The 26,140-nt window shown below is 37.4% G+C and overlaps 2 protein-coding genes across 3 annotated transcripts; one reads left to right on the forward strand and one right to left on the reverse strand.

Moving 5' to 3' along the window:
* The first annotated feature begins 2,388 nt into the window (after positions 1-2,388).
* Positions 2,389-11,557, forward strand: LOC137399826 (uncharacterized). 2 transcript variants are annotated; one of them, XM_068086060.1, is made up of 6 exons: positions 2,389-2,527; positions 3,092-3,379; positions 4,173-4,407; positions 8,546-8,681; positions 9,029-9,165; positions 10,939-11,557. In XM_068086060.1, the coding sequence occupies exons 2-6, from the start codon at positions 3,100-3,102 to the stop codon at positions 11,081-11,083; spliced, it is 933 nt and encodes a 310-aa protein (XP_067942161.1). In that variant the 5' UTR covers positions 2,389-2,527; positions 3,092-3,099; the 3' UTR covers positions 11,084-11,557. The 2 variants fall into 2 exon arrangements, with proteins under 2 accessions (XP_067942161.1, XP_067942162.1); XM_068086061.1 differs by having other exon boundaries at positions 2,428-2,545.
* A 9,293-nt stretch (positions 11,558-20,850) lies between these two features.
* On the reverse strand, positions 20,851-23,877 carry LOC137399697 (monocarboxylate transporter 9-like). Its single transcript, XM_068085897.1, has 6 exons — positions 23,694-23,877; positions 23,075-23,218; positions 22,732-22,914; positions 22,229-22,443; positions 21,042-21,152; positions 20,851-20,856 (listed from the first exon to the last, which is right to left on the reverse strand). The coding sequence occupies exons 1-6, from the start codon at positions 23,875-23,877 to the stop codon at positions 20,851-20,853; spliced, it is 843 nt and encodes a 280-aa protein (XP_067941998.1).
* Between the last annotated feature and the right edge of the window lie 2,263 nt (positions 23,878-26,140).

Consider the following 26,140-nt stretch of genomic DNA (forward strand, 5'->3'; position numbering starts at 1 on the left):
CTTATTAATTAAAGCAATTCAATACCTACATGCATTTCAAAGGCACTGAATAGATAGTGTTAAGTAAGTGAGTTTATGCAATCGGTTACTCCAATGATATACAGCCCCCACACATGGGGGGCTGTATATCATTGGTTACTCATAGATAAGATAGATAGTCATACTGGGGTTGTATTACATTGGTGTGATGGGAAGCTAATCGACTGCCATCAACTGAAAGTATTGACATTGCATGGTGATAGAGTGATTCATTGTCACCTCAGTTCACAAACAGCCCTTGCATGTAATATTAGATTTCAATACATATCAATCAAATACATAGACTAGCTTGAAGCAAAAATGTCCACTAGTTAGTGGACATCTTTGCTTGATGTAAGCAAGCAAAAAGTTTGAAAGTTAGAGTGGTAAATGTTGCTTTATGTTAGATAAAAATAAATTATACTTAATTATATTAAATTATAATTATTTAAAAATCAAAAAAGACTTTTTTATTACTTTATTTATTAAATAATTTTTTATTGTAATCATAGTTAAACAGATTATATTTAGCCATCACTTGCTAATTATTTCACATTTACATTTAAACACATTTGCAGTTTCATTTTTTTCCTAATTCGTTTCAACAAAAAACTTCTTTCATGATATGAAATTTAAAAGTTGTAGTTGTTTGAAAAAGCTTGAAAACATTTACAGTTGTTCTTATTTTCTCTCTTCTCTTAATTTATTTCAATTACACAAAACACTGCTCATAATATGTAGTTTGAAAGTTAAATTGGCAAATGTTGTTATATGTTCAATAAAAATAAATTATAACGTACTTAATTATACTAAATTATAATTATATAAAAATAAAATAGACTCTTTTATTACCTTATTTATTAAATAATTTTTCATTGTAATCATAGCTAAACAGATTATATTTAGCCATAACTTGCTAATTATTTTATATTTAAACACATTTACAGTTTTTTTTCCTAACTTATTTCAACAAAACACTTCTTTCATGATATGAAATTTAAAAGTTGTAGTTATTTGAAAAAGCTTGAAAATCTTTACAGTTGTTTTCTTTTTCCTCTTAATTCATTTAAACTGCTTAAAAATATTTTCTCATGATATGAAATTTAAAAGTTAGAATGGTAAATGTTATATAAAAATAAATTTTCTGTCCAAAGACTTTTTTATTACTCGGGCAACTCGGGTAGTACAGCTCATAGTTGATGGCAGTCGATTAGCTTCCCATCACACCAATGCAATACAACCCCAGTATGACTATCTATCTTATCTATGAGTAACTGATTGCATTAACTCACTTACTTAACACTATCTATTCAGTGCCTTTGCAAGTCAAGTAGGTATCAGGGATTACGTGTATGTCACAATTTCCATTTCCATAATTCATTTCCATATCATTTCCATAAAATTTCCATAATTTATTTCCATATTAATTCTATTTCCATAACATTTCCATAATTCATTTCCATATTATTTCCATAACATTTCCCTACTTCATTTCCATATTATTTCCATTTTCATAACATTTCCATAATTTATTTCCATATTATTTCCATTTCCATAACATTTCCTTAACTCATTTACATATTATTTCCATTTCCATAACATTTCCCTACTTCATTTCCATATTATTTTCATTTCCATATTACTTCCATTTCAATAACAGTTCCATATTATTTCCATTTCAATAACATTTCCATATTTCTAAAATAAAATTTCCATATCCAGCTCCCTAGAATTATGGAAATATTTATGCTTATGGAAACAATGATAGACAGGGGGCTGTATATCATTGGCTGTATATTATTGCTGTATGGGGCTGTGGGGGGCCGCATATCATTGATGGAAATGGATATGAAAAAGTAAACATTCCCATAATATGTTTAGCGATCCCTGGTAGGTATTGAATTGCTTTAAATAATAAGCATATATTAGAGTAATAAAATATACTCATCATTTCTTTAATATGAGCATTAATTACAATCTTAACTGGAAATTCATGATCCTTGTTTAACCCTTCTCATGGCTGATGTTATTGATCTAGTCAATCACTACGACTGACTAACACAAAAAAGGGGCGTGGCCTAGACGCTCCTCGATGGCACCGGAAACGCTCGTGTAGTTATCACTCTAGGGGGAGATAACTCTATGGTTGGGCACAATTTGTAAGCCGGATTCATCCATCTGGCCTGACAATTGGAAAAGCCATTAGCTAGTTGGTAAACTTTATTCTTTCCCAATTGCACGACTGGCGGGTGTGATAGAATCATAATCAGGCGCAGCTACTGTAGCACTCGGCTTCCTTGCGAGTAATGATAGAAGAATAACCAATCAAATTGGTTGCTTACGCAATGTTCACGCCATTGATTGAATAGCACGAAGTATAGTGAATATACGGTATTTCCCGTAACAAAGCTGTGATAACATTTCTATAGTTTAGTTGAATGAGCTGTAACGCTCAACTAGGCTGGCTTGACAGTCACTAGCTTAAAGCGAAACTGTCGAAGGACCAGAGGTACAGATAAGAACAATTGTGCGTTCTTTTTTGTTAGTAGGTTAACTGTTAAGAAATAAGATTTTTTAACTAAGTATATCTAACTTGGTGCAACTTGGAATCTGATAGTTTATACTATCTATTTGGCCTTTGCTATAAATTATGATCAGATATTTTTTAATTTCAAATTAATGGTCATTAGTTTGATAGTAGTCTCTCTCGATACGTAGTTTTTCCTAGTGTACGTTGCTGCTGACATTTCAAACAAGTGTTCGCTAACGAGCTCTGGTATTTGTGAGTGAAATAAGCAAATAGTTGCTGGAGCGTGGCAAGTTATTTTCAGGAATGATATAAAACCTGTTGGGGTTTGTATCATTGTTTTCAGTAAGAGTCACATGCACTTATGACTTAGCTCAGTATGTATTGCTTGTTGTCAAGTCTATCATTTACAATTAATCAAGAAAATTATGCTCTTGTTGGTGAGCTCAGCTACTTAACGGGCAACAGCCTTTCCAGTTACCTTGGCAACTACCTGTCAGTCATTCAATTGAATTTGCGACAGCCTTAAGCCTTTGGTGTTGGCAGGCAGCAAGATGGCCGACTCCGGTCAACATATACAGTTGGAGGATGTCAAGCAGTCTATCACATGTGGAATTTGTCTTCAATTAGTTTCTGATCCGAGAGCCTTGACTTGCGGTCACACTTACTGTCTACCATGCCTTAAAGGCTTTCAAGGATCAACAGAGAGAGCTGAGTGTCCGCTATGCAGGACTATGACGGTTCCTGGCAAACAAGACCTCGATCTGCTGCCAGTCAACAAGTTAGCATCTGACCTCGTTAAACTAGTTCACACCTATGACCCAAGCAGCAAAGGTAAGTCAAGGTCATTCAGTAACGTATTGAAAATGAATTTTAATTAAATCAACTGTTAAATTAAGTACCACCCAAACAACACAGGCTTAGACCGATATTATCCTCAAGGAGTGCAGAGTTACTAGTTTTGGTAAACATAATCGCTTGCAATGGATTGATGATATTGACTCGTGGTTTGAAGGCTGTGTTTAGGACAGCAACAGAAGGATCTGTCACTGTTGAGGTAAAGGTTGTTGCATCGCAATGAGCCAAATTGTTCATAAGCCAGGTAGTTTCCATCTTTAGATAAAAGTAGAAATGTTTTTGATATTTTTATAAAAACTTTTTGCTTTGTTTGATTTTATATTATTTATTACTGACGGAGAACCTGTCTAGCTGCTTTCAAGCTTTGGATGAAAAAGTGTCTCACAGAAAAAGCAGCACCCCAACAGTCAACAGCTCCTATTCATTGTTGTCTTGTTTGCCAGAACTACAAGAACCATTGTGTGCTGAGCAAAGAAATCAAAACCGTAGTTTGTTCTGAGGAATGGAGTAAAACTGGGTGTCATTGTGTCATTGTACCTCATAAAATGTTTTGAACATCACGGAAAATTTTTCGAGTCAGCTCAAGGGCAGCAATTATTTTACTAGCCCTTTCGCTATTCACTCGGTGTTTGTAACACAAAGAGAAAGAAGACAACACTTGAAGATCAAAGATTACTTCAAAACTACCTTGTTCCTACTAGAGAGCTAATTTATTGCATGTTACTCTTCTTACGTATAAAAGATCAATTAACTGTATATTTTTACGTAGAGCCTCCGGTAAAATGGGAACCAAAGAAAGAAGCTCCTCGCCCCGCTCGAACTGAAAGACGACAGGGTGTAGAACAAATGCTAGAGATGCTACAGCGCTTGCAGCTGGACAGACGTGAGCGTTCAAGTGAGCGTCCTAGCGGCCCTCCCCCTAGTGGTTCAGATGTTGTGCACAAGCATATCACTTGCGATGAGTGCAGGAGAGATAACATTAAAGGACATCGGTACAAGTGTGGGTGGGTGCTTAGCTCTGTTTCTCTAAAGAGCTCTACCAAATACCTATAGGTTCAGTCATAGGTTGACTAGCGGAAAAACTGAAGCAGTGTGATGTGATCTGTACTGTGTGACCTGTACTGTGTGATCTGTGCAGGGAGATCTGTACTGTGTGATATGTACTGTGTGATCTATACTGTGTGATATGTACTGTGTGATCTGTACTGTGTGATCTGTACTGTGGGATCTGTACTGTGTGATCTGTACTGTGGGATCTGTACTGTGTGATCTGTACTGTGTGATCTGTACTGTGGGATCTGTACTGTGGGATCTGTACTGGGGGATCTGTACTGGGGGATCTGTACTGTGGGATCTGTACTGTGTGATCTGTACTGTGGGATCTGTACTGTGTGATTGGTACTGCGTGATCTGTACTGTGGGATCTGTACTGTGTAGTCTGTGTGTTCAGTTTGGGATATAGAAGACATCAGTGAATTCTGAAAAGTAGTGTCATCACAAACTGTGTGACAAGTGACACGAGTTGAACAATGCTTGATGATATACATAAATCTTGATGTTTGTTTGTCATTCATCTGTCCAGTTATAGCAATAACTTTTAGCAAAGAAAAATCATTTCCGTAAGGGATTTGAACTCCCGACATTCAAATCGCAAGTCTACTAACAGCACGCGTAACTACAAGGATAAGCTGTTCTTATCATTCCCATTTCTCTTACCATGTACTGTATATCCTTTTCGGATTGCACACGGTATATGTGCACTTTTTATTTTCAATTAATATTACCTTTTGTTATTTTTTGAAATATTTTCAAAGGCTTTTTTTGCCATAACATAGTTTTTTAATTTGTGATTTTCAAATGTGCCGTTACACTCATATTTTCAGTTTTGGTAAATCTGTAAAAGCTAAATGCTTTTCACATGGGCAGTTATATTATCTGAAGTAGGAGTTGCCTTCTCTCTCCATCACGTGGGCAGTCATATTGTCTGAAGTAGGAAGTGCCCTTGCATTCTCTCTCCATCCAGTCAGACAAAGGAGTTTATTTTTTCTCTTAATTGATTCGAACTGCACAAAAACACTTCTCATGATACAAATTTTAAAAGTTAGAATGGGGCAAGGCCAAGCGTAGTGTCACTCACATAGGCATTTTTTTCTACCTTTTGTGATCATAATTTTCTGTCAATTAGTGAGTAAACATATTCAGGCATACAGAGACATAAAAAATTTTATAACAAAATTTTCTCTTATGAAGTATGCAAGTAGATTTTTCTAGTATGGTGTGTGACACGCGAGACAATAGGTCATCTCTCAAATCTTCTATTCATTCTGAAATAAATTTTGCTTTTCTTTTATAATCAATACAAGAGTAGATTTTTTAGTCCAGGTGTTTTTTCCTAACAAATACTATTTTTCCTTGCCATTCAGACGAGCAAAAAATTGTTTGTCCCGCGCGTCGCAATTTTAGTGCATTCAGTTGCAGTCTGTTCTTCCTAAGCTATCTGAGGTAAAAAGATTTTATCTATACATGTATTGCGATTTTGGGCTGCTGTCTCAGTCAACCTTCTCAGTTTGCTGAAAATATGGCAAGTTTCCATTTTATAGGCACGTCGAGCATTTGTGATGCGCGGGACATTTTCAATAATATAATATGACGATTTGTTTGAGATTTCATTTTGATAGTCTGCATGTGAAAGCAACGCTGGATATTCCAAGTCAAAAAATCCAGTTTCCTTGAAAGAAATGAAAAATTGCAATCAATTTGTGATGATTTATAACTCCAGAGCATGGAGTTTGTCAAGATTACCCTACTGATACACACACCTGGCGTTGTGCCGTCAAATCACGAGGTAGTCTTTGAACCAAATGTGTGTTTTTAACGTGTGATTACAAAAATTACATCGCATGGCGAAGGTTCAATAGATGGTATTGAGGGAAACAGGTTCTAATGGCAGGGTACCGGAAAAAGTATGTCGTACACTCGGCAAAGTCATTGGCGGAAGCTGCAATAATAATAACTTCCAAATCAGCGGAATCAATAAAGATATTCTCCATCTCGAAAGATAAGATTACTGAAACAGCACAGATCTGCAAAGAACCCTGGTCCATGGTGTTTTTAATCCATGGCATTCGATTGTGCCATCACATAGCAATTAAAAAGATAGTGATGTTTTTCTGTTGGAATGGTGTCCTTCCCCCTGGCAGCCAATTCAACACACACAGCTCAGCAAACCTAGTCAAGAGGTAACCACAAGAGATATTTCACTAACACAGTTTTCAGTTTTCACCACAATTGCTGGTCGCATTGGCCTGTTTTTGAAGTCAACATTGGAGAAATTCTCACAGCGGAAGCGAATGTAAGTAGCTACACTATAAAGTACATGCACCGTGCATACAAAAATTTCATGTGGCCAACCCCCAACGACATAGAACCACCCAGAGGAGCTTTCCTTATAAAGTATCTCCAGTTATTACACCAGTGGGAACTATTAGGTCACAGAGATACTTTTTTACTAGAAAATGAGGAAATAATAATGGCAGAATATAATGATTTTAAGAAAAAATGATTTACTGCATAAAAGTTTGACAATCTTTTAGTCGTATGTGTTTAATTTTTCGTGTTTAAATGAAATAAGTATAATGTTTACTAAGTTTAAATTATTAGTTGGTTTACTACATGTATATGGGTAGATGTTGTAACTCGAAATCATGACAATTTGGTGTCTAACAACTGCCAAAACGTAGAAAAATTCTGGATTTCTCATAATTTTATTTTTGTCTCACGCGTCACAGTCCCGCGCGTTACAGGTGGTGCCTTCTTTCAAACCTCACAGAATCATTAAACTTGGGCCTGAAAACAAAACGGTACATATTTCTAATAGAAGTAGATATGAGCTTGCCGAACAATAATGTCATGAGTCAAAAACTTAAGAAGATTTTTGCAATTGATCACAAATTAGTTTTTTATGTCAAATTATGGTCCCGCGCGTCACACCAGCTTTAATATTTAATAATTCTTTAATGCATTGCGCGACAAGGATGATCTCCTTCAGTGATAGTTGGTGCCTAAAACAGCATAAATGACAGAAAAAGTTTACATCTGGGCTGTAAAGTGGGCGAGGAAGCATTCAAATGTCTCGCGCGTCACAATCACACCAATAATGGCCTTGTCCGATGGTAAATATTTTACCTGTTGAATAAAAATAGGTATTCTGCACAAAAACCTTTTAATTACTAGGGCAATGCCCGGCGTTCATTAATATATATATATGTATATGCATAATCTATATATATATACATATCATCTATATATAGTGATATATATCATTAATATACATGTACATAGTGATATATTATTTCACGATATATAGTGATATATAAATATATATCATCTATGTTTCCATTGTGTGAATTTGGAATTGTGTGCACATTGAGTTACCATGCGATAAGTTTTTTAATGTACATTCGGATGTTGTGGGCTCAGACGCTTTGTTAAAAAAATGGAATTCTATGTCAGAAGTCGTAGTGCACACTCCTGTCTTGCTTTCAAAGTAGAAATGACAGAAGTGTTAAAAGCTTTCAAATAGAATAGCTTGTGCGGCATTTTCTTGCGCATCATTCGCAAACGAAGTGCCATTTCCATCTTTTGCAACCATAGAATATTCAATAAATATTTGTGAGTAACAAAATTGTTTGATTTGTTCGGATGTACAGCCTCGTGGAACATGGGTTATATCTCATGCGAAGGCTTGCGAGGTGCTGACAGGGTTGAGTAGTCGCCACTCGCAGTGGACAGAGGTAAGGCAGGGAGATGGCAAGAGATCCAAGTTGCCACAAAATACTAGAGTTGCTTGTCAGGGATCCTACACAAAAGTGACCTTGAGTTGTGTGACCTGCATAGTCCTACTCATCCTTAGCCTTAGTTTCATCTAAAATGCTGTGGCAAATCGGAGGTGTGTCCATTTCTTACAAGGAATATCTGAGCCCACCTTGTCATCACCAAGCTGTGGTAGCCTCTAGTTATAAATAGGTACGAATGGAAGCTGTTTCTCAGCAACCTTAGCGTCGGGGCAGCTGTACTGAGTTCACAGGTTTTTGTCGCTGCCGGAAAGAGACTTGATAATGTTTCTCTTTATTCTTATGACAGCATATGCGAAGACTACGACCTGTGCGAAGCGTGTGAAGCAAAACCTCGAGGTATGGTGCACGATGAGGACCACCTTTTCATTCAAATGAAGAAGCCTCGAACCGCGCCTCCACCTTTTAAAACCATCTTGCATGAGGTACACACACTACGATATTATTACCTGCTCTCTCTTTACCTCTTGTTGTTACCTTGTACTTCTGTCTACTAGAGTAACTAGACTAACATTGGTTCTCTCTACAAGCATGTTATATAGGGTTCACCTGGCTCTAGGCCTTTCACCAGTTGTCGCCAAAACATTCTAACTAAGATTGTTTGCTTGTGTTAACACCCCTGTAATTCTATCAGTTATTTCAAAAGTTATCTCCCCTCTAAGCTTCAATACCAGCTCTATGGCTCAATGCTGCTAGCTGTAAGACACATTAAAGTAGGTTTGGGTTCACGAGAGTGAATCTTCAGAGTCTTTACCAATCTTCATCTCACCAGGACTCGGTGGTCATGGGAATGAGCCAGGACATGAGCTCAAACTCGCACAAGTTGAAGGTCAGCGACAGCAGAACAATTACTTACCGTTGTGATAACTGCCATACGTCTCCTATAGTCGGAACACGGTATAAGTGTGGGTAAGTGTATAACTAACACTTGCATGCATACTTACAAGTGCATGCGGGTACAAAATGTAGGTGTGTATATAGTTAGCACCTATATGCATGTTGATAATGTGAGTATATGGACATAGTAACCATAGAGTTATTAAACACGAATGATATCACACTGTGTAGATAGTTGAGCTAATCAAACAGCAAAGACTTGTTGCACTTTTTAAATGAAGTCCGAGGTCTCTTATCTTAAGTAACCAAAACTGGGCTTCATCAAGATAAGAAGTTGAGCATTTCTCCTATTTCTCGCAGAGGCCAATTATTTTCTCATGTTAGACACCCATTCACTGGGGCTAGACACCCATCCACTGGGGCTAGACACCCACCCACTGGGGCTAGTCACCCACCCACTGGGTCTAGACACCCACCCTCATGGGGCTAGACACCCGTCCACTGGGGCTAGACACCCGTCCACTGAGGCTAAACACCCACCCTCATGGGGCTAGACACCCACTCTCATGGGGCTAGACACCAGTACTTTCTAACATTACAGGTTGTAAGTCATGCAACAACGCTTTATGTTGAGTTGTTGTACAAACACGAACCAAAGAACATGTTTAGCCAATACTGAAAAGTGAAAATTGTGTTCACTAATAATAAATCTTTTCATCAAATTCATCAAAGTGTCGGCTTCTCAACAATATTGTTGCTGTTATTTCTTTTTATATTTTTGAGTATTTCTAGTTTTAGCAAAAAAGCGAATTAAACAAACAAGTAGTGAAAAAATAGCAGAAAAAGTTGGTTCGCTAAAAATATGCGATCCGATCAAACCCAAGGATCAGTTGTGCACAACTGAGCCAAAGTTTGCATGGTCGACGCTGTTGGACTTAAGCTTAAGGCTCAGTAACTCGTGTCCAACCTGAAATGGTTTAACCTTAAGAATTTGGGTTATGGTGTGGCACACTCATGCAAGTTTTATGTAAATGGCGCTGGGAGATGGCAGCAGCTCAATTGATATAGAAGACTGGTACCAGTGAGATTGCTGCCTGAAATGAAGTTTATGAATGTCTCATTTGAGTAGGCCTATAGACACCATGATGCCATAGAGACCATGATGCCTATAGACACCATGATGCCATAGATACCATGATGCCTATAGACACTATGATGCCTATATACACCATGATGCCATAGATACCATGATGCCTATAGACACCATGATGCCATAGAGACCATGATGCCTATAGACACTATGATGCCTATAGACACTATGATGCCTATAGACACTATGATGCCTATAGACACTATGATGCCTATAGACACTATGATGCCTACAGACACCATGATGCCTATAGACACCATGATGCCTATAGACACTATGATGCCTATAGACACTATGATGCCTATAGACACCATGATGCCTATAGACACTATGATGCCTATAGACACTATGATGCCTACAGACACTATGATGCCTATAGACACCATTATGTCTATAGACACTATGATGCCTATAGACACTATGATGCCTATAGACACTATGATGCCATAGATACCGAGATGCCATAGATACCGAGATGCCATAGATACCGAGATGCCATAGATACCGAGATGCCATAGATACCGAGATGCCATAGATACCATAATGTATTGGCAAATACATCAAGAAATGAAATACCGTTGATGTTTTGGCAGTCTCCAAGACCACTCTTTAAAACTGCTAAAACATCAATGAGACATTCACGTGTAATTCATCGAGGCTGGTGTTTGCTGAGCTGTATAAATGTTTGTTTTCAGAATCTGTGCAGACTACGATCTCTGCTCAGAGTGTGAAAAGAAATCCGAGGATATCCATGATCCTAAACATGTATTTCTTGTGCTGCGAAATCCAGTTGGTTTTCACACGACGACCCCACAGCTGACGTATAACTTTTATGACTAGCAAAACGTTTGTCTTTAACTGAAGTTCTCCTGTTCAGTATGATGGTATCACAACATTCACTTGAAGAAATACAAAACAGACTTTACTTATTCATTTTTTTTAAATTTGTAGCTTTTATTTATAGAATGATCAATTTATATATGATATATTGTTACATTAATTGGTGGTTAATTGTGCATGTTGATATTGACACATGCATTATTGGCTATGATTGTCCGAATAGAAGCTGTTATGTTCGAAGTGTAGCTCTTTGGCATTATTCTAGTTGGTTACCATAACTGTCATTGTACTTGGTCACCTTAGAGGTCTGTCCGGTTGACCCTGACAGCACCAGAAAGCTGCTATATGCATGGACATTGACATTCAGGTCTTTTATTGTTGCTATTTGTATCTATTTGATTTTATTAAACATTTTCTGTGCTCTATTTCTAAGAAAATCATTTTATAAATAAATAAAAGTTGGTGTACGATGAATTGTTTTTTCAACAACGTTTAACTTGCCTTGTACTTGCTATAGACATGGAAGCTAGCATTGAGCAACTTTGATGCTAAGTTATCAATTAAGATATCTTAAGATATTAAGATAAGATGTAACAAGATCATATATTTGTTTGCCCAAAGTATTGCTCTCACCTATAGGCCAGTTGGCAGCGGTAAATAACTATATGAATTGGCAGTGATGGTCCCTGTCTAACCGTCACAATGCATGGCTTCTTATTAACATGATATGAAATGTCTGAAGTTTTAAAACCACTTAAAATATTACCAAGCGCAAAATGTCAATCTAAAAATTGAGAAAGCAGAAACTGCAATCACAATGTCTAATATCATAGACTTTATGATCAATAAGTACCTTGAAATTCAAATGTTAAATGGATCAGCAGGCAGGATAGGACTAGCTACTATCCACCATAAGCTCAATGTCGACCAATCAACCCACTCACCCATCGTTCTTTTGGTCGGAAGCTCAACAGTCGCTCAAAATAGCTTTCAATGTTCAACTTCATTTCCAGAAGTGACCAGTTGGGATTTGCCTCCTCCGTCAGGTAATTCTTCAATGACTTGTTGAGTCTGATTACGATTCTGATAGCGGTGGCAATCTTGTAGAATCTTCTAGATGACTGAAAACATGAGAAAATGATTGTAGCTTAATCTAGAAGCATTATCTATGTCTGGCAGAGAGAAAAAAAGCCAATGTACAGCATCATTGCCTCGTCTATGTATATATATCTCCATGTTTGTCTGCTGGTCCGTCGTTCATGTCCAGTTATAGGGATGAAGTTTTAGGAATGAAAAATCTGCCTTCCGCTAAATTTGAACTCATTACCTCCAGTTATGAAGACAGGCGAGTTTATCCATTAAGCCATTGACCTACTTGTTATACAATGGACTAATTGCACACATACTTACTATATCGGCTAAAATATGCATAACGACATTGCATGGCGCATAAAATCACACGATTCGGCTTCATGGCTCACAGCACTCGTTATGTAAAGTTTAGCCATATAAACAAGCTTAAGTTACTAGCATTGTTAATTAGTTACTAGCTTAAGTTCCTCAAATTTGTTAATTTTGCCATTGGATAATTAGTCAACTTAGCAAATGGCAACTGCATTACTTGCCATTGTTTATAAGCTGTTTTTATTATCCATGCAATGCCACGAATTCATTTAGTGTAACTATATATGAAATTATTTGTGTTTTTGTATATACTTCAATTTTTTGATGATATCAATTATTCATTGAGTTCTGCTGAAGCTTTAATAAACAACCATTATCTGTTACTATGCACAAATGAAAAAGCAAAATTTCCAAATCTTATGATCTGCTTGAGTATCAGTTGTAGTAATGCACTTGCATACAAAACATCCACTGACTTGTATTGTTTCTATGAACATGATACCCTTTCATAGTTTTATTAGCAGAATGAAAGTAAGCCCAAGTTAGTCAGGTCTTCCAGATACTTTGTAATAATGACTAGAGATAAGACAACTTCACGTTGAACATTAAATTTCATGTTGTTGGTTTATAATCAATTTTACTAGTTACTAAAAAGATATGGCATTACATACCTCATTATTTCGAAACCTTTCAGCTGTCCTGCTGTTCACTCCGATATCTCTCAGTCGAAGCCTTCGCATTCGCAAATCATCTCTTCCCAGCTGTGTGTGTCTCCTGGTAGGCTTCGAATTGTCTGGCTGATCCTTATTCTCTGTCAGCCTACTATCTGACAGCCGTGGCAGTCCGCTGATGAATACATCTGACACACGTCGTGCGGTGATTATTTTTTTGATAGTCGTACTCACTGACCTTCTGGGGGAAGTTTTAGCGGTCGTTGGTGCTCGGGGTACGCCCTCAGTTCCTCGCGCCAAAGAAGAACCTAGGTTGATTTTAGGAGCTGATGCGCCATAAAAATTGTTGCCCTCTTGATGCTCTCTAATAGTATTAATTGGAATCATGTTGAGAGACAACGGAAGAGTCAGCGCCTCTCGCCGTCTCACTGTTTACAAGAATGATTGTGAAATGGACTCGCTACAGAGCAACCCTATCATACCCCGTGTTTATTACCTGGTTCTAGTTTGTTGCCGAGATAAGAAGGTGATATTTACTCAGCTCTCAAGAAGTAGGAGATCTTAGCAACGCTGTCCGCTCGCTAAAATAATATCACACCCTCACGTCACTCTTTCCCTACCAACCTCGTGTAGTTCTCTGAGATGTTGCAGCTCATTAGAAACTGTCAGACCTTGAAATCTATGCCTAGTAAAAACTTAAAGAATTGCTCTCTCATCCAAAGGCATTTTTTATGTATCAGTTTTTTGTGTGAGTCAAAATTGAAAATTGGAAGCTTTTTTATGGTAACCCCACATAGTCTCTGATCAGGCACAAGAGGCTCCCGCCCTAAAGAGACCAACACTCCAGATCTTTAAATATTAGTCTATTTCTAAGTACCTTAAACACCTGACTTGTACAGCCTAAAACCAAGTTTATTTAATTGGCTGGAGTTGACTTTTCCAAGGCCTATGACAGGCTCAAGCCGTTAGCCTTAATTGATAAGATGAGAAGATATGAATTTAATAATAGTAATAATAATAATAATGGGGACTAGGTAGCATTTGGTAGCCTGTTTTAAAAGCAACTGTACTGAGCCTGTTCAATATTGACTCAAGCATAGGCTCACCATGAGGAACAATCCTGAGGACAACTTAATGGCTTGACTATTGTAAGTAATTTGACAGACAAAAAACATGATGTTATGATTCGGATGATACTAGTTTATATGTGCTGGTATCTGGCCATAATAACCAACTTGCTATGCACCATGTTTAGCTGCAGTATTACTTGAAAGAATATTTTACAAAAAGGTTGGTGAAACACTATTCCTTTGGCTTGCATGCCATCAATTTATTTTGACTGAAGATAACTGTATGTGTGCTGGAGTTATCTGCTCAATACTAGATCTAGAGTTGAAACTAAGACTATTTATAAGTCACAGACTTACTCCTTTACCAGCACAATAATATTACATCTCAACGTAGTCTCAATATTGCAAACAAAGCTCATTGCACACTGAAAGAAAACCTTAAAGAGTGTCTACCAGTTTGAAGCTTTAATCACTGTTTCCACTTTTGAGTGCTCTCCGAGCCCTTTGGCATTTCTTAATGTGGAGTTGTGCTTTTACAATTAGAAACACTTATTATGATGACCATGCAGGGGTTTCTTCCTTTTTTTCAGCTTAGAAAGGGTTTGAACTTATTTAAGAAACACTAAGCAATTTGTAAGAGTGACCTCTGAGCTATCAAGGTAAAAAGGGAATCTCCTTGCCGTAGCACTACAGTTAAGGTCCTGAGGCTATCTCTAAAGCCTATCGGGTAGGCTCACTGCTTTTGCGTGTTTTCAGCTACTTTGTCCTATCATGCAAGACTTTCATCCTTGACCATCCAGCTCTACTCCTTTAACAGATTGAGCCACTTTCAGCTTAAAAAGGCAATAAACCTGGTAGGTCCTTACTCTAATGAGTGAGTCAAGTTTCAGTTGTGTAAACAGCTTCAAAAATAAATAGTTTGTTTAAGCTCTGCTATCTTTTCTAAATAAGCAGATAACATGGCTGTTCTCTAGTTTGCAGAATGAGGGAGGCAACACAGAAAGTGGGTACACAGATACCAGTATGCGGATAAAAGGAAACTGAACAGTAATTATGGGAGTATATAGGATTGCGCAATGATTACATCACAAAAGCAAATAAACTTTAACAATACTATTAGGTGCAGGAGCTGTTGTCCCCCACAGCACTACAAGCCACATGTTACATTCACAAGAAGTCGAAACATTGTTTTAGTTTCAGAAACACCCTTCTTGAAGCACGCTATTACAAAGAAATCTTTTAATGATGTTTACCCAGACTAAAGAATGGAAACTATTTAACAGGTTGAAGGCAGCACTATCAACTATTTTATTAAATGGAGCACCTGCTGCAAGAGTCAGAGTATCAAATGAACTTATGCGTTGTCCCATACTCTGTACATATTGCAGCAGGCTAACTGTTTTATTGTATAATTATTAAATGGAGCACCTGCTGCAAGAGTCAGAGTATCAAATGAACTTATGCATTGTCCCATACTCTGTACATATTGCAGCGCACTAACTGTTCTATTGTATAATTATTAAAAGAAGCACCTGCTGCAAGAGTCAGAGCATCGAATGAACTTATGCGTTGTCCCATACTCTGTACATATTGCAGCAGACTAACTGTTCTATTGTATAATTATTAAATAGAGCACCTGCTGCAAGAGTCAGAGTATCAAATGAACTTATGCATTGTCCCATACTCTGTACATATTGCAGCGCACTAACTGTTCTATTGTATAATTATTAAATAGAGCACCTGCTGCAAGCGTCAGAGCATCGAATGAACTTATGCATTGTCCCATACTCTGTACATATTGCAGCAGGCTAACTGTTCTATTGTATAATTATTAAATGGAGCACCTGCTGCAAGAGTCAGAGTATCAAATGAACTTATGCATTGTCCCATACTCTGTACATATTGCAGCAGGCTAACTGTTCTATTGTATAATTATTAAAAGAAGCACCTGCTGCAAGCGTCAGAGTATCAAATGAACTTATGCATTGTCCCATACTCTGTACATATTGCAGCGCACTAACTGTTCTATTGTATAATTATTAAATAGAGCACCTGCTGCAAGCGTCAGAGTATCAAATGAACTTATGCATTGTCCCATACTCTGTACATATTGCAGCAGGCTAACTGTTCTGTTGTATAATTATTAAAAGAAGCACCTGCTGCAAGCGTCAGAGTATCAAATGAACTTATGCATTGTCCCATACTCTGTACATATTGCAGCAGACTAACTGTTCTATTGTATAATTATTAAAAGAAGCACCTGCTGCAAGCGTCAGAGTATCAAATGAACTTATGCATTGTCCCATACTCTGTACATATTGCAGCAGACTAACTGTTCTATTGTATAATTATTAAAAGAAGCACCTGCTGCAAGAGTCAGAGTATCAAATGAACTTATGCATTGTCCAATACTCTGTACGTATTGAAGCGGACTAACTGTTTTATTGTATAATTATTTGTACGCTATCCTTCAAAAGCTCAAATTCAGTGAGTAAAATTATTTTGCCATTAATTGGAAAAATTGTGTAGATGGGGCATAATTCCTATATTGTCTGTGCTTGAATAACTTTGTCTCAGAAATGACTTTCCAAGGGTTATGTATATGGCATAGATAACACACTAGGGGTAAATGTAGGGCAATTATGTCTATATGGCTACGTATAGGTCATTGATGACTCTTAATGGGAGTTATAGGATATTTGTGTCTTTCCATGAGATAGACATAGGTCAGAAATGACTTTATCATTGATGTCTTTCCATGGGATAGACATAGGGCATATATGACTGTCCATGAGGTAGGCATAGTGCATAGACGACTGTCTATGGGGTGGGCATAGAGCATATATGACTGTCCATGGGGTAGGCATAGTGCATAGATGACTGCCCATGGGGTAGGCATAGTGCATAGATGACTGTCCATCATGGACAGTGATGGGGTAGGCATAGTGCATAGATGACTGTCCATCATGGACAGTGATGGGGTAGGCATAGTGCATAGATGACTGTCCATCATGGACAGTGATGGGGTAGGCATAGTGCATAGATGACTGTCCATCATGGACAGTGATGGGGTAGGCATAGTGCATAGATGACTGTCCATCATGGACAGTGATGTGGTAGGCATAGTGCATAGACGACTGTCTATGGGGTGGGCATAGAGCATATATGACTGTCCATGGGGTAGGCATAGTGCATAGATGACTGCCCATGGGGTAGGCATAGTGCATAGATGACTGTCCATCATGGACAGTGATGGGGTAGGCATAGTGCATAGATGACTGTCCATCATGGACAGTGATGGGGTAGGCATAGTGCATAGATGACTGTCCATCATGGACAGTGATGGGGTAGGCATAGTGCATAAATGACTGTCCATCATGGACAGTGATGGGGTAGGCATAGTGCATAGATGACTGTCCATCATGGACAGTGATGTGGTAGGCATAGTGCATAGATGACTGTCCATGGGGTAAGCATAGAGCATATATGACTGTCCATGGAGTAGGCATAGGGAATATATGACTGTCCATGGGGTAGGCATAGTGCATAGATGACTGTCCATGGAGTAGGCATAGTGCATAGATGACTGTCCATGGGGTAAGCATAGGGCATATATGACTGCCCATGGGGTAGGCATAGGGCATATATGACTGTCCATGGAGTAGGCATAGGGGATATATGACTGTCCATGGAGTAGGCATAGGGCATATATGACTGTCCATGGGGTAGGCATAGTGCATAGATGACTGTCCATGGAGTAGGCATAGGGAATATATTACTGTCCATGGGGTAGGCATAGTGCATAGATGACTGTCCATGGGGTAAGCATAGGGCATATATGACTGTCCATGGGGTAGGCATAGGGCATATATGACTGTCCATGGGGTAGGCATATGGGATATATGACTGTCCATGGGGTAGGCATATGGGATAGATGACTGTCCATGGGGTAGGCATAGGGGATATATGACTGTCCATGGGGTAGGCATAGGGGATAGATTAAACAAAAAGCAATCCAACAGCATCTAGTCAATAACAAAGCAAAAGGTAATAGAATTATTAGAGCTCTGAGGAACTGTAAGAAGTTAAGAGCTGAGCAGTCAGCTATCAGGTAACATAGCTGATGAATTCAATAGAGTCTTGGGTAACTTCACTTTTCAACTTTTGTCTTGGCTTCTGAAGAAATCTTTTTAAAAAAGGTGTGAAAATGCCGGCAGAGGTGAAAAGTGATGCTGATGCTAGGTAGAGAGCTGCTTTGTCATTGACTGTCTCCTGGATGTACACTGTAATATATATGTCTATTGTATGTAGACTGTAACATGTATATGTCTGTTGTAGGTACTCTGTAATATATATGTCTATTGTATGTACACTGTGATATATATGTCTGTTGTATGTACACCGTAACACACATGTCTATTGTAGGTACACTGTAATATCTGTCTGTTGTATGTACCCTGTAATACACATGTCTGTTGTATGTACACTGTAATACACATGTCTGTTGTATGTACACTGTAACATATATATGTCTGTTGTAGGTACACTGTAATATATATGTCAATTGTATGTACACTGTGATATATATGTCTGTTGTATGTACACCGTAACGCACATGTATATTGTATGTACACTGTAATATACATGTCTGTTGTAAGTACATTGTAATATATAATTATGTCTGTTGTGTGTACAGTGTAATATATACATGGTATGTACAGTAGTTGTATAATTAGCTGTCCAGAAGCTGATTATTCAGGAGTTGCTTACTCTGTAAGTTAAAAGAAGATAAGTCCATTAACGTTTACAAGGTTTTCTTAAGATGACAACTTGCTGCTATCATTTTCATAATTATGCCATTTGATTAATGTGGCATTTGACAAAACTTGGACAGAGTGACTATCTTGACACACGTCATTGGGTGTGGCCGGATTCTATTTTACTCACAATTTCATAGAATAACTAGTAAATACTTTGTGGTCACCTGCGAAGAAAGGCATTCCAGCGACTCCCAAACCATCTATAAGACACTTGACTACATACAATCTCATCATTCTTTGAGGACTGGATAACTCTAAGGTCAGAGGGACAGCATTTCCTGTGGTAATGGCTTTGAAGAATCCAATTGCCCCAACTAGTACACAGAACTGGACTGTAAGAAATACGACAAATATCAAGCTCTTGGCTTTCGTCACTATAAGCCCACCCAATCCTTCATACTGAAAGTACAGCTTTGCCAGAATACAATCAGAAACAGCTAGAAATAGCGTAATTTAAAAGTACCGAAGTAATTTTTATTATAGCAAGAGCGGCGTTTATCCATCTGTCAGAGGCAACAGTTGGAGGTTGGAAAAAATTACATTGGATGGGTTTTGAACTCGTAAATAGTGATATCACAAGAAGACAGGATTGTAAGTAGTTGGTAGTCTTATGAGATGTCAACAGTACTTTCTCATAATAGCGTCAGGTCCATTCAGCAAGAATCTTGGCTGAGAGAGCTGAAGTTCTCTAAGTTAGTAATAATTACTGCTTATTAAAGAGACATTTAGTGTTTACCGGAAGCTTCTGATGTCCATAGGACAAAATTACCTTCACCTTTTAGATAGTAGCTCACCTTCAGACTTGATGAAGGTCAAGGTAAAGATGGAAATAGCGAGAACAAAAATGCTGACAGTTTGTAGTAAGACAGCACTGAACTCTGTACAGGCAGTCAGTAGAAGATAGACAACAGCAGAAATAATCTGTGTAATTCCTTGGATGGAGAGAGCATTGGCTATCTGTAAATGAGGAATATATATATACATATATATATATATATATATATATATATATATATATATATATATATATATATATATATATATATATATATATATATATATATATATATATATATATATATATATATATATATATATATATATGTGTGTGTGTGTGTGTAATATCTCAGTCTAACGTGTTTAGTTATATTACACCAGTTACATGATATGGTATTATATCATAATATACTTACTATAATATATCTTATCATATCCTGTTATAGCACAATGTATTTTGGTATTTTGTCATATAGTGTATTTTACCATGTTATAACATACTATGTTAATATAAAATATGTTATGCTGTATTATATTACATGATATTAAACAGCATTAAATAATATTATATAGTTATTTATAATAATAAATTTTATTGTACTATATTATATCGTAATTTAGCAAATTAAATTATATTTTTCTATGGTATATTATACTATAGTGTGTCACAATCAACTAGCTTGTGTTTCATCGTCGAACTAAATCGTATTACAACACATTCACATACATCAATACCATCACATCCATACCTGGTCATTAGTCAATCCAAGACTTCTCTCAGCGTAGTCTCCCATGACCGTGAAACAAGAAATTATGCCTCCTGCATATAGACCCGAGACCATCAACAGTGCTATGGACTACAACAGCCAATGACCCTGATGACCTTGATGACCTCCAGGGTGGAGTGTATCAAAGCTGTTTATTACCTGCCAAACTAGTGATTTTTACGACAGCTATTGACAAACCCCATGTTACCTTCGCCAATTGACAGCTAGCATGCAACTTGGTATAAAGTGCTAAACATCTTACACCTACATATAAATTCAAAGCTAAAAAAGATGTACAGGTGCGTGGCTTACATCTCTAGCTTGAGGCATTCAGAGGCTAAGTAGATACGAAGTATCAGATATCAACATTTCAGATTTTACTCAGCCCGTCAACAAGAAGGGGGCCCAGATTTTTAGGTTTTAGAGAGGCTAGTCTGAACCCAGCATACCTCGGGCATTTTCAGAGTTTGTAGCATGCCGTCATCACTACCTTCCTCTTTATTAGAAGTTGGCAGCCCATTACCTGATCGCTTCTCAGCTTCTTCCGAAAGTTTCTCAAACTGTTTTAACAGAAAGAACATGAATGGGCACAGACCATAGTACACCATAAAGCCCATAGTACACCATAAAGACGTCGCAAGGACGTCGCAAGAACGCCGTGAGGGCGCCGCAAGAACGCCGTAAGGACGCCGTAAGGCACCCAGCTATTCCCTGCCTTCTCATATTCCAACTCCAGTTTAATGTCACATTCTAGTTTTTTCCCACATTCTCACCAGTCCTTCCATGGGTTGTAAATCTCTTAGCAATCATACGTGTGAGCTCTGTGTAAATTCCAAGATATATGACTTGGAATTTGCACAGTATCATTTCAGCATTTGCTCTGAGTATCATTTCAGCATTTGCAATATTGGTTGGCAGCATTTGCTGCTTACCAAAGCAGTTGATGCAAAACCAAAACATTTGCTGCTTAGGTTGTTCAGCAACTGTGACTATAGCATTCACACATACAACTGTTTTACTGCCCCCTGTAATTACCTATGTAGTATATTGCCATGATGATATATATCTATTAGAGCAGCTTAGATCAATTGATTTTAAGACCTTGACCTGTGAACTGCAGGTCAAAGTTCAATTACTAGAAATGCCACCAGTGAGGACAACAAAGCATTCGAGTTCAAAATGCTTCATATATGCCAAATGCAACAAATTAAAAAGAACCACAAACTGCAACTGGGCATGCTTCCGTCCCTCACGGTTCCGTTGCAACTGGGCTAAGACCACAAACTGCAACTGGGCACGCCTCTGTCTCTCACGGTTCTGTTGCAGCTGGGCTAAGCCAAGATCACAGAATCATTGATGGTGTGAAAGTGCTCTTAGCTACCCACAACTAAGGGATTAGTAACAATAAGGCTGGTTGCAGTGACTGAAACCTTTACTAAAACACCTTTATGCAAGCTGTAGATTTGTGTATTGTTTACCCTAGTTAAGGTAATTTTAATATATAGTTATTTCAGCTTTGACCAGGCATACGTACAATAATTACACTCGCGCCTGTCTCTATGCACAAAATGTTCAGCAATATTGTATACATGTATTTGGACGTGCGGTAAGCTTAACTGATACAAACCACACTTACCTCAGCATCTTCACTCTGAGACAGAAGAATATCTAGGTTGGTTTTATTCAAATCCTGGTCCCATTCCGACCTGTCTGCAGCTGTATAAATGCCAGACGACTTTCTTTTTAGAAATAGATTGAGTTTTTGTCTAGGTTTCGATGTGACACCCATTGACAAGTGATCTGACTTTAAGAATGTCAGGCCACAGACTATGTTGATTGACAGTATCGCACCTGAAATGTTCCATTACGACTATCTTAAACATTTAAGGAGTTGTCATCTTGATATTTTCTATAAGCAGATAAGAATATAATAATTGGACTTTGTTTATTTCTGAGTGCCAATCAAAGATACTCAATAAAGTATTTATGATCAGTTTAGTTCTCTAGAATATTATTGATCCGTGTTTCTTTATGTTGTAATAGTTTACCAGGTCTGTCTTTTATTTAAATATATTTGACTAATTCTTCATAATTTTGATGAAACAGATTTCGGTGGAAGAAAGCTTTTTCACGACCTACCTATAGTAATGAGAGCGAGTTGCCAACTCAGTGCAGTCATTAAATATCTCCACAGCTGGGGCACAACCACGGTAGCCAGGTTCAAGGACAAACAAGCGGCACCAAAGGGGCCAATCTGCTTCCCAGGGAAATATTCTTTAATGATGTTGGTGGTCGCTACATGAAGCATACCGCTTCCAGAACCTACAGTACATACATACAGGTCCGTAATACATGCACATACATAATCCATAGTTAACTGGTGCTGCGCTACCTACAGCGCATAGATAGGCTGTATTTTTCAGCCTTTTTACATTCTGCACAAAACGTGTATCATTCTACAGGAGTTATTTCATTGACTTACCCGAGACAATCCCTGATAGTAGCAATGCTTGCCATGAGAAAGAAGTGACAGCAGTAAGGGCTATCCCTCCTGATAGAAGAACTCCCCCTATCACTTGCAGCCACCTGTTCCCTAATTTCTTATTCATGTAGAATGCGGGGAGACCTTATATATACCAAGAGAATATAAGATCTCTAATGTCATAACAGTTTAAAGTTATACATGGTGTCAACTACTAACTCTTAGGGAGCCTGTAAAGCTAAAACTTTTTATTCTCTCTACCCATGCTACACCCAAGAAATTTCAATACTCAAATTTGAAAATTTAAATTCACAGTTTTTCAGTACGATGCTCAGTGGTTGAACTAGTTAAACAATAGGTTACCATAAGAGGGGTCAAACTTATGGTTTTTGGTTACACGATGCAATGTTGAAAGAATCACCACGAGACAAGACATGATGTTCTATATAACTCTATGGTGTTATATAACTCTATGGTACTATATAACTCTATGGTGTTATATAACTCTATGGTACTGGGCTGTGGCATTCTATGACTCTGTCTGTTTCCTTAGGTAGAGCTATTTATGCTGGAATAAACCAAAACTTGCAAGTACGAATCATCTGGAGAGGAAACGTACATGCTATCTTGTGCATGCTCATCTGAATGGGTCCAACTATACCACTGATAATCCTCTCACTGTATATCTGAATGTAGTAGACAGTCCCGATAGAAGAGCTGCCGGTGATGTAGCCATAGGATGCAAAGGTGCTGATACTAGTTGCCGCCAGAATCACCCACTTATACCATATCGGCACTGCCATCTCAGCCTGATTTATCTAACAAGCACAACATAAAGAAGGATGCACATTATAAGATTCAGCATGGGTATCTCTGAATATCAAAGCGAGTTTAACCCTCACTGGCACATGAAGTTACACTTGTCAGATATCTCATCATTCACTCCTGCTGAAGCAATATAGTAAACACATAGACATATTAACTATACTATTATTAAGTACAGTTAATAGGTCTATGGGTGAACATTACACAATGATTAACTGAAGAGGTTGTATTGTGTATATCACACTATATCATATATTCTGAAGTCAAGTCAACAGTTGCCACAAATCAAGTTTGCTTGCTGATAACCGGAGAAGTTGAGATGAGACAATGCAGCATGTTCTGCACACCCTAATAACTTGAGTAGTTGCTGTCTAAATGATATTCAGGAAATAGCTTAAACTGCTGATACAAGCTGTCTGGTGTCTGATCATTCAAATTTTTAGAGATTTGACAACCAAGACATCGCAAAACAAGAACGCAAATAAAGTTTGTGTTAGCTCAATTCGACCAATAGGAGATTTTGGTTTTAAACTGAATGCAAGTAGTTTATGTATGATGTCACAACACAAACAAGTTTCACTTATGCTGCAGTCATTCTTCTGACCTGTAAATAGTTTAGTAGTCACAAAGAAATATACTAAACTGATTTGAAGTATACTAACTTGACTATCTTATCAATTGATTTAGTTTGGTAGTTGAATGAAGCCTACTAACGTTTAGCCTAGATGCCGAACAATAGTGATCAGAAGGCTGGTGAGAAAGGCAGTTTTGGTGCTAAGAATTGCACTCCTGTCCTCTTCTCCAATGTATGGACACCTAGTTGGTGGTTAGTGATGAGCAAGGAGTCAGATAGTTGGTAACTATCTGAACACAAGAAGACAAATTGTTGAACAAATAGTGGGCAGACAATTAACAGTATATTGATGCACAACAGTGTACAGTTAGTATGCTATTGGATAGATAGTGGCTAGATAGTGGGTAAACAGTGGGTAGATAGTCGGTTGATAGCAGATAGATAGCGGGTAGATGGTGGGTTGATAGGGGGTCAACAGTGAGTAGATAGTGGGTAGATAGTGGATAGATAGTGGGTATATAGTGAGTAGATAGTGGGTAGAAAGTGGGTAGATAGTGAGTAGATAGTGGGTAAATAGTGAGTAGATAGTGGGTAAATAGTGGGTAGATAGTGGGTAGATAGTGAGCAAATGCCTGCAAATACAAAGAGGCTGGCTGATAATCTGTAATAGCTGCATCCGGTATCCACGCAAACATACCACAGCTGCCGGAAAGGTCAGCCCAGTCTATTGAGTAATGAGAGAAATAGCCTCTGGTCTAGGAAGGTATAGTTACTCCTAAGAGTGTTGCTAATAGACAGAAGTAGGAATGCTCCAGTTGGTAAAATAGTATGTGAGCTTACCTCTACTAGGTTTGCTTTTAATTCCGAGAGTTATACTTGTAATATATACTAGTTATACTTGTAATATATAATATTTATACTTGTAATATATAATAGTTATACTTGTAATATATAATAGTCATACTTGTAATATATAATAGTTATACTTGTAATATATAATAGTTATACTTGTAATATATAATCGTTATACTTGTAATATATAATAGTTATACTTGTAATATATAATAGTTATACTTGTAATATATAATAGTTATACTTGTAATATATAATAGTTATACTTGTAATATATAATCATTATACTTGTAATATATAATAGTTATACTTGTAATATATAATAGTTATACTTGTAATATATAATAGTTATACTTGTAATATATTATAGTTATACTTGTAATATATAATAGTCATACTTGTAATATATTATAGTTATACTTGTAATATATAATAGTTATACTTGTAATAGATAATAGTTATACTTGTAATATGTAATAGTTATACTTGTAATATATAATAGGTATACATACATTTCTTTCTTGCAGTCCAAAACAGCGCCAAATACTTTACTGATATGATTTGAATTTCACATTCTGCAGGATGGATGCATTGCAAAGGATGCTGTCATATGCTGACCTTGATTATGTAATCAAACCTTACACAGTTCAAATGAAAGGTCAGCGATTTATAGCATTCTTAAATGTGCAAGTAAGGTCAAGGGCTTCATCACATTCGTAGTTGTCGCAGCATAAGATGGACAAAGCAGTTTAAGGATTAAATGCCAGATGTCACATTGAGGCTTAGTCTGCTACTTGTCTGGTCCTCAGCTACCC

The sequence above is a fragment of the Watersipora subatra genome, chromosome 7 (genome assembly GCF_963576615.1).
Source record: "Watersipora subatra chromosome 7, tzWatSuba1.1, whole genome shotgun sequence".
Lineage (NCBI taxonomy): Eukaryota > Metazoa > Bryozoa > Gymnolaemata > Cheilostomatida > Watersiporidae > Watersipora > Watersipora subatra.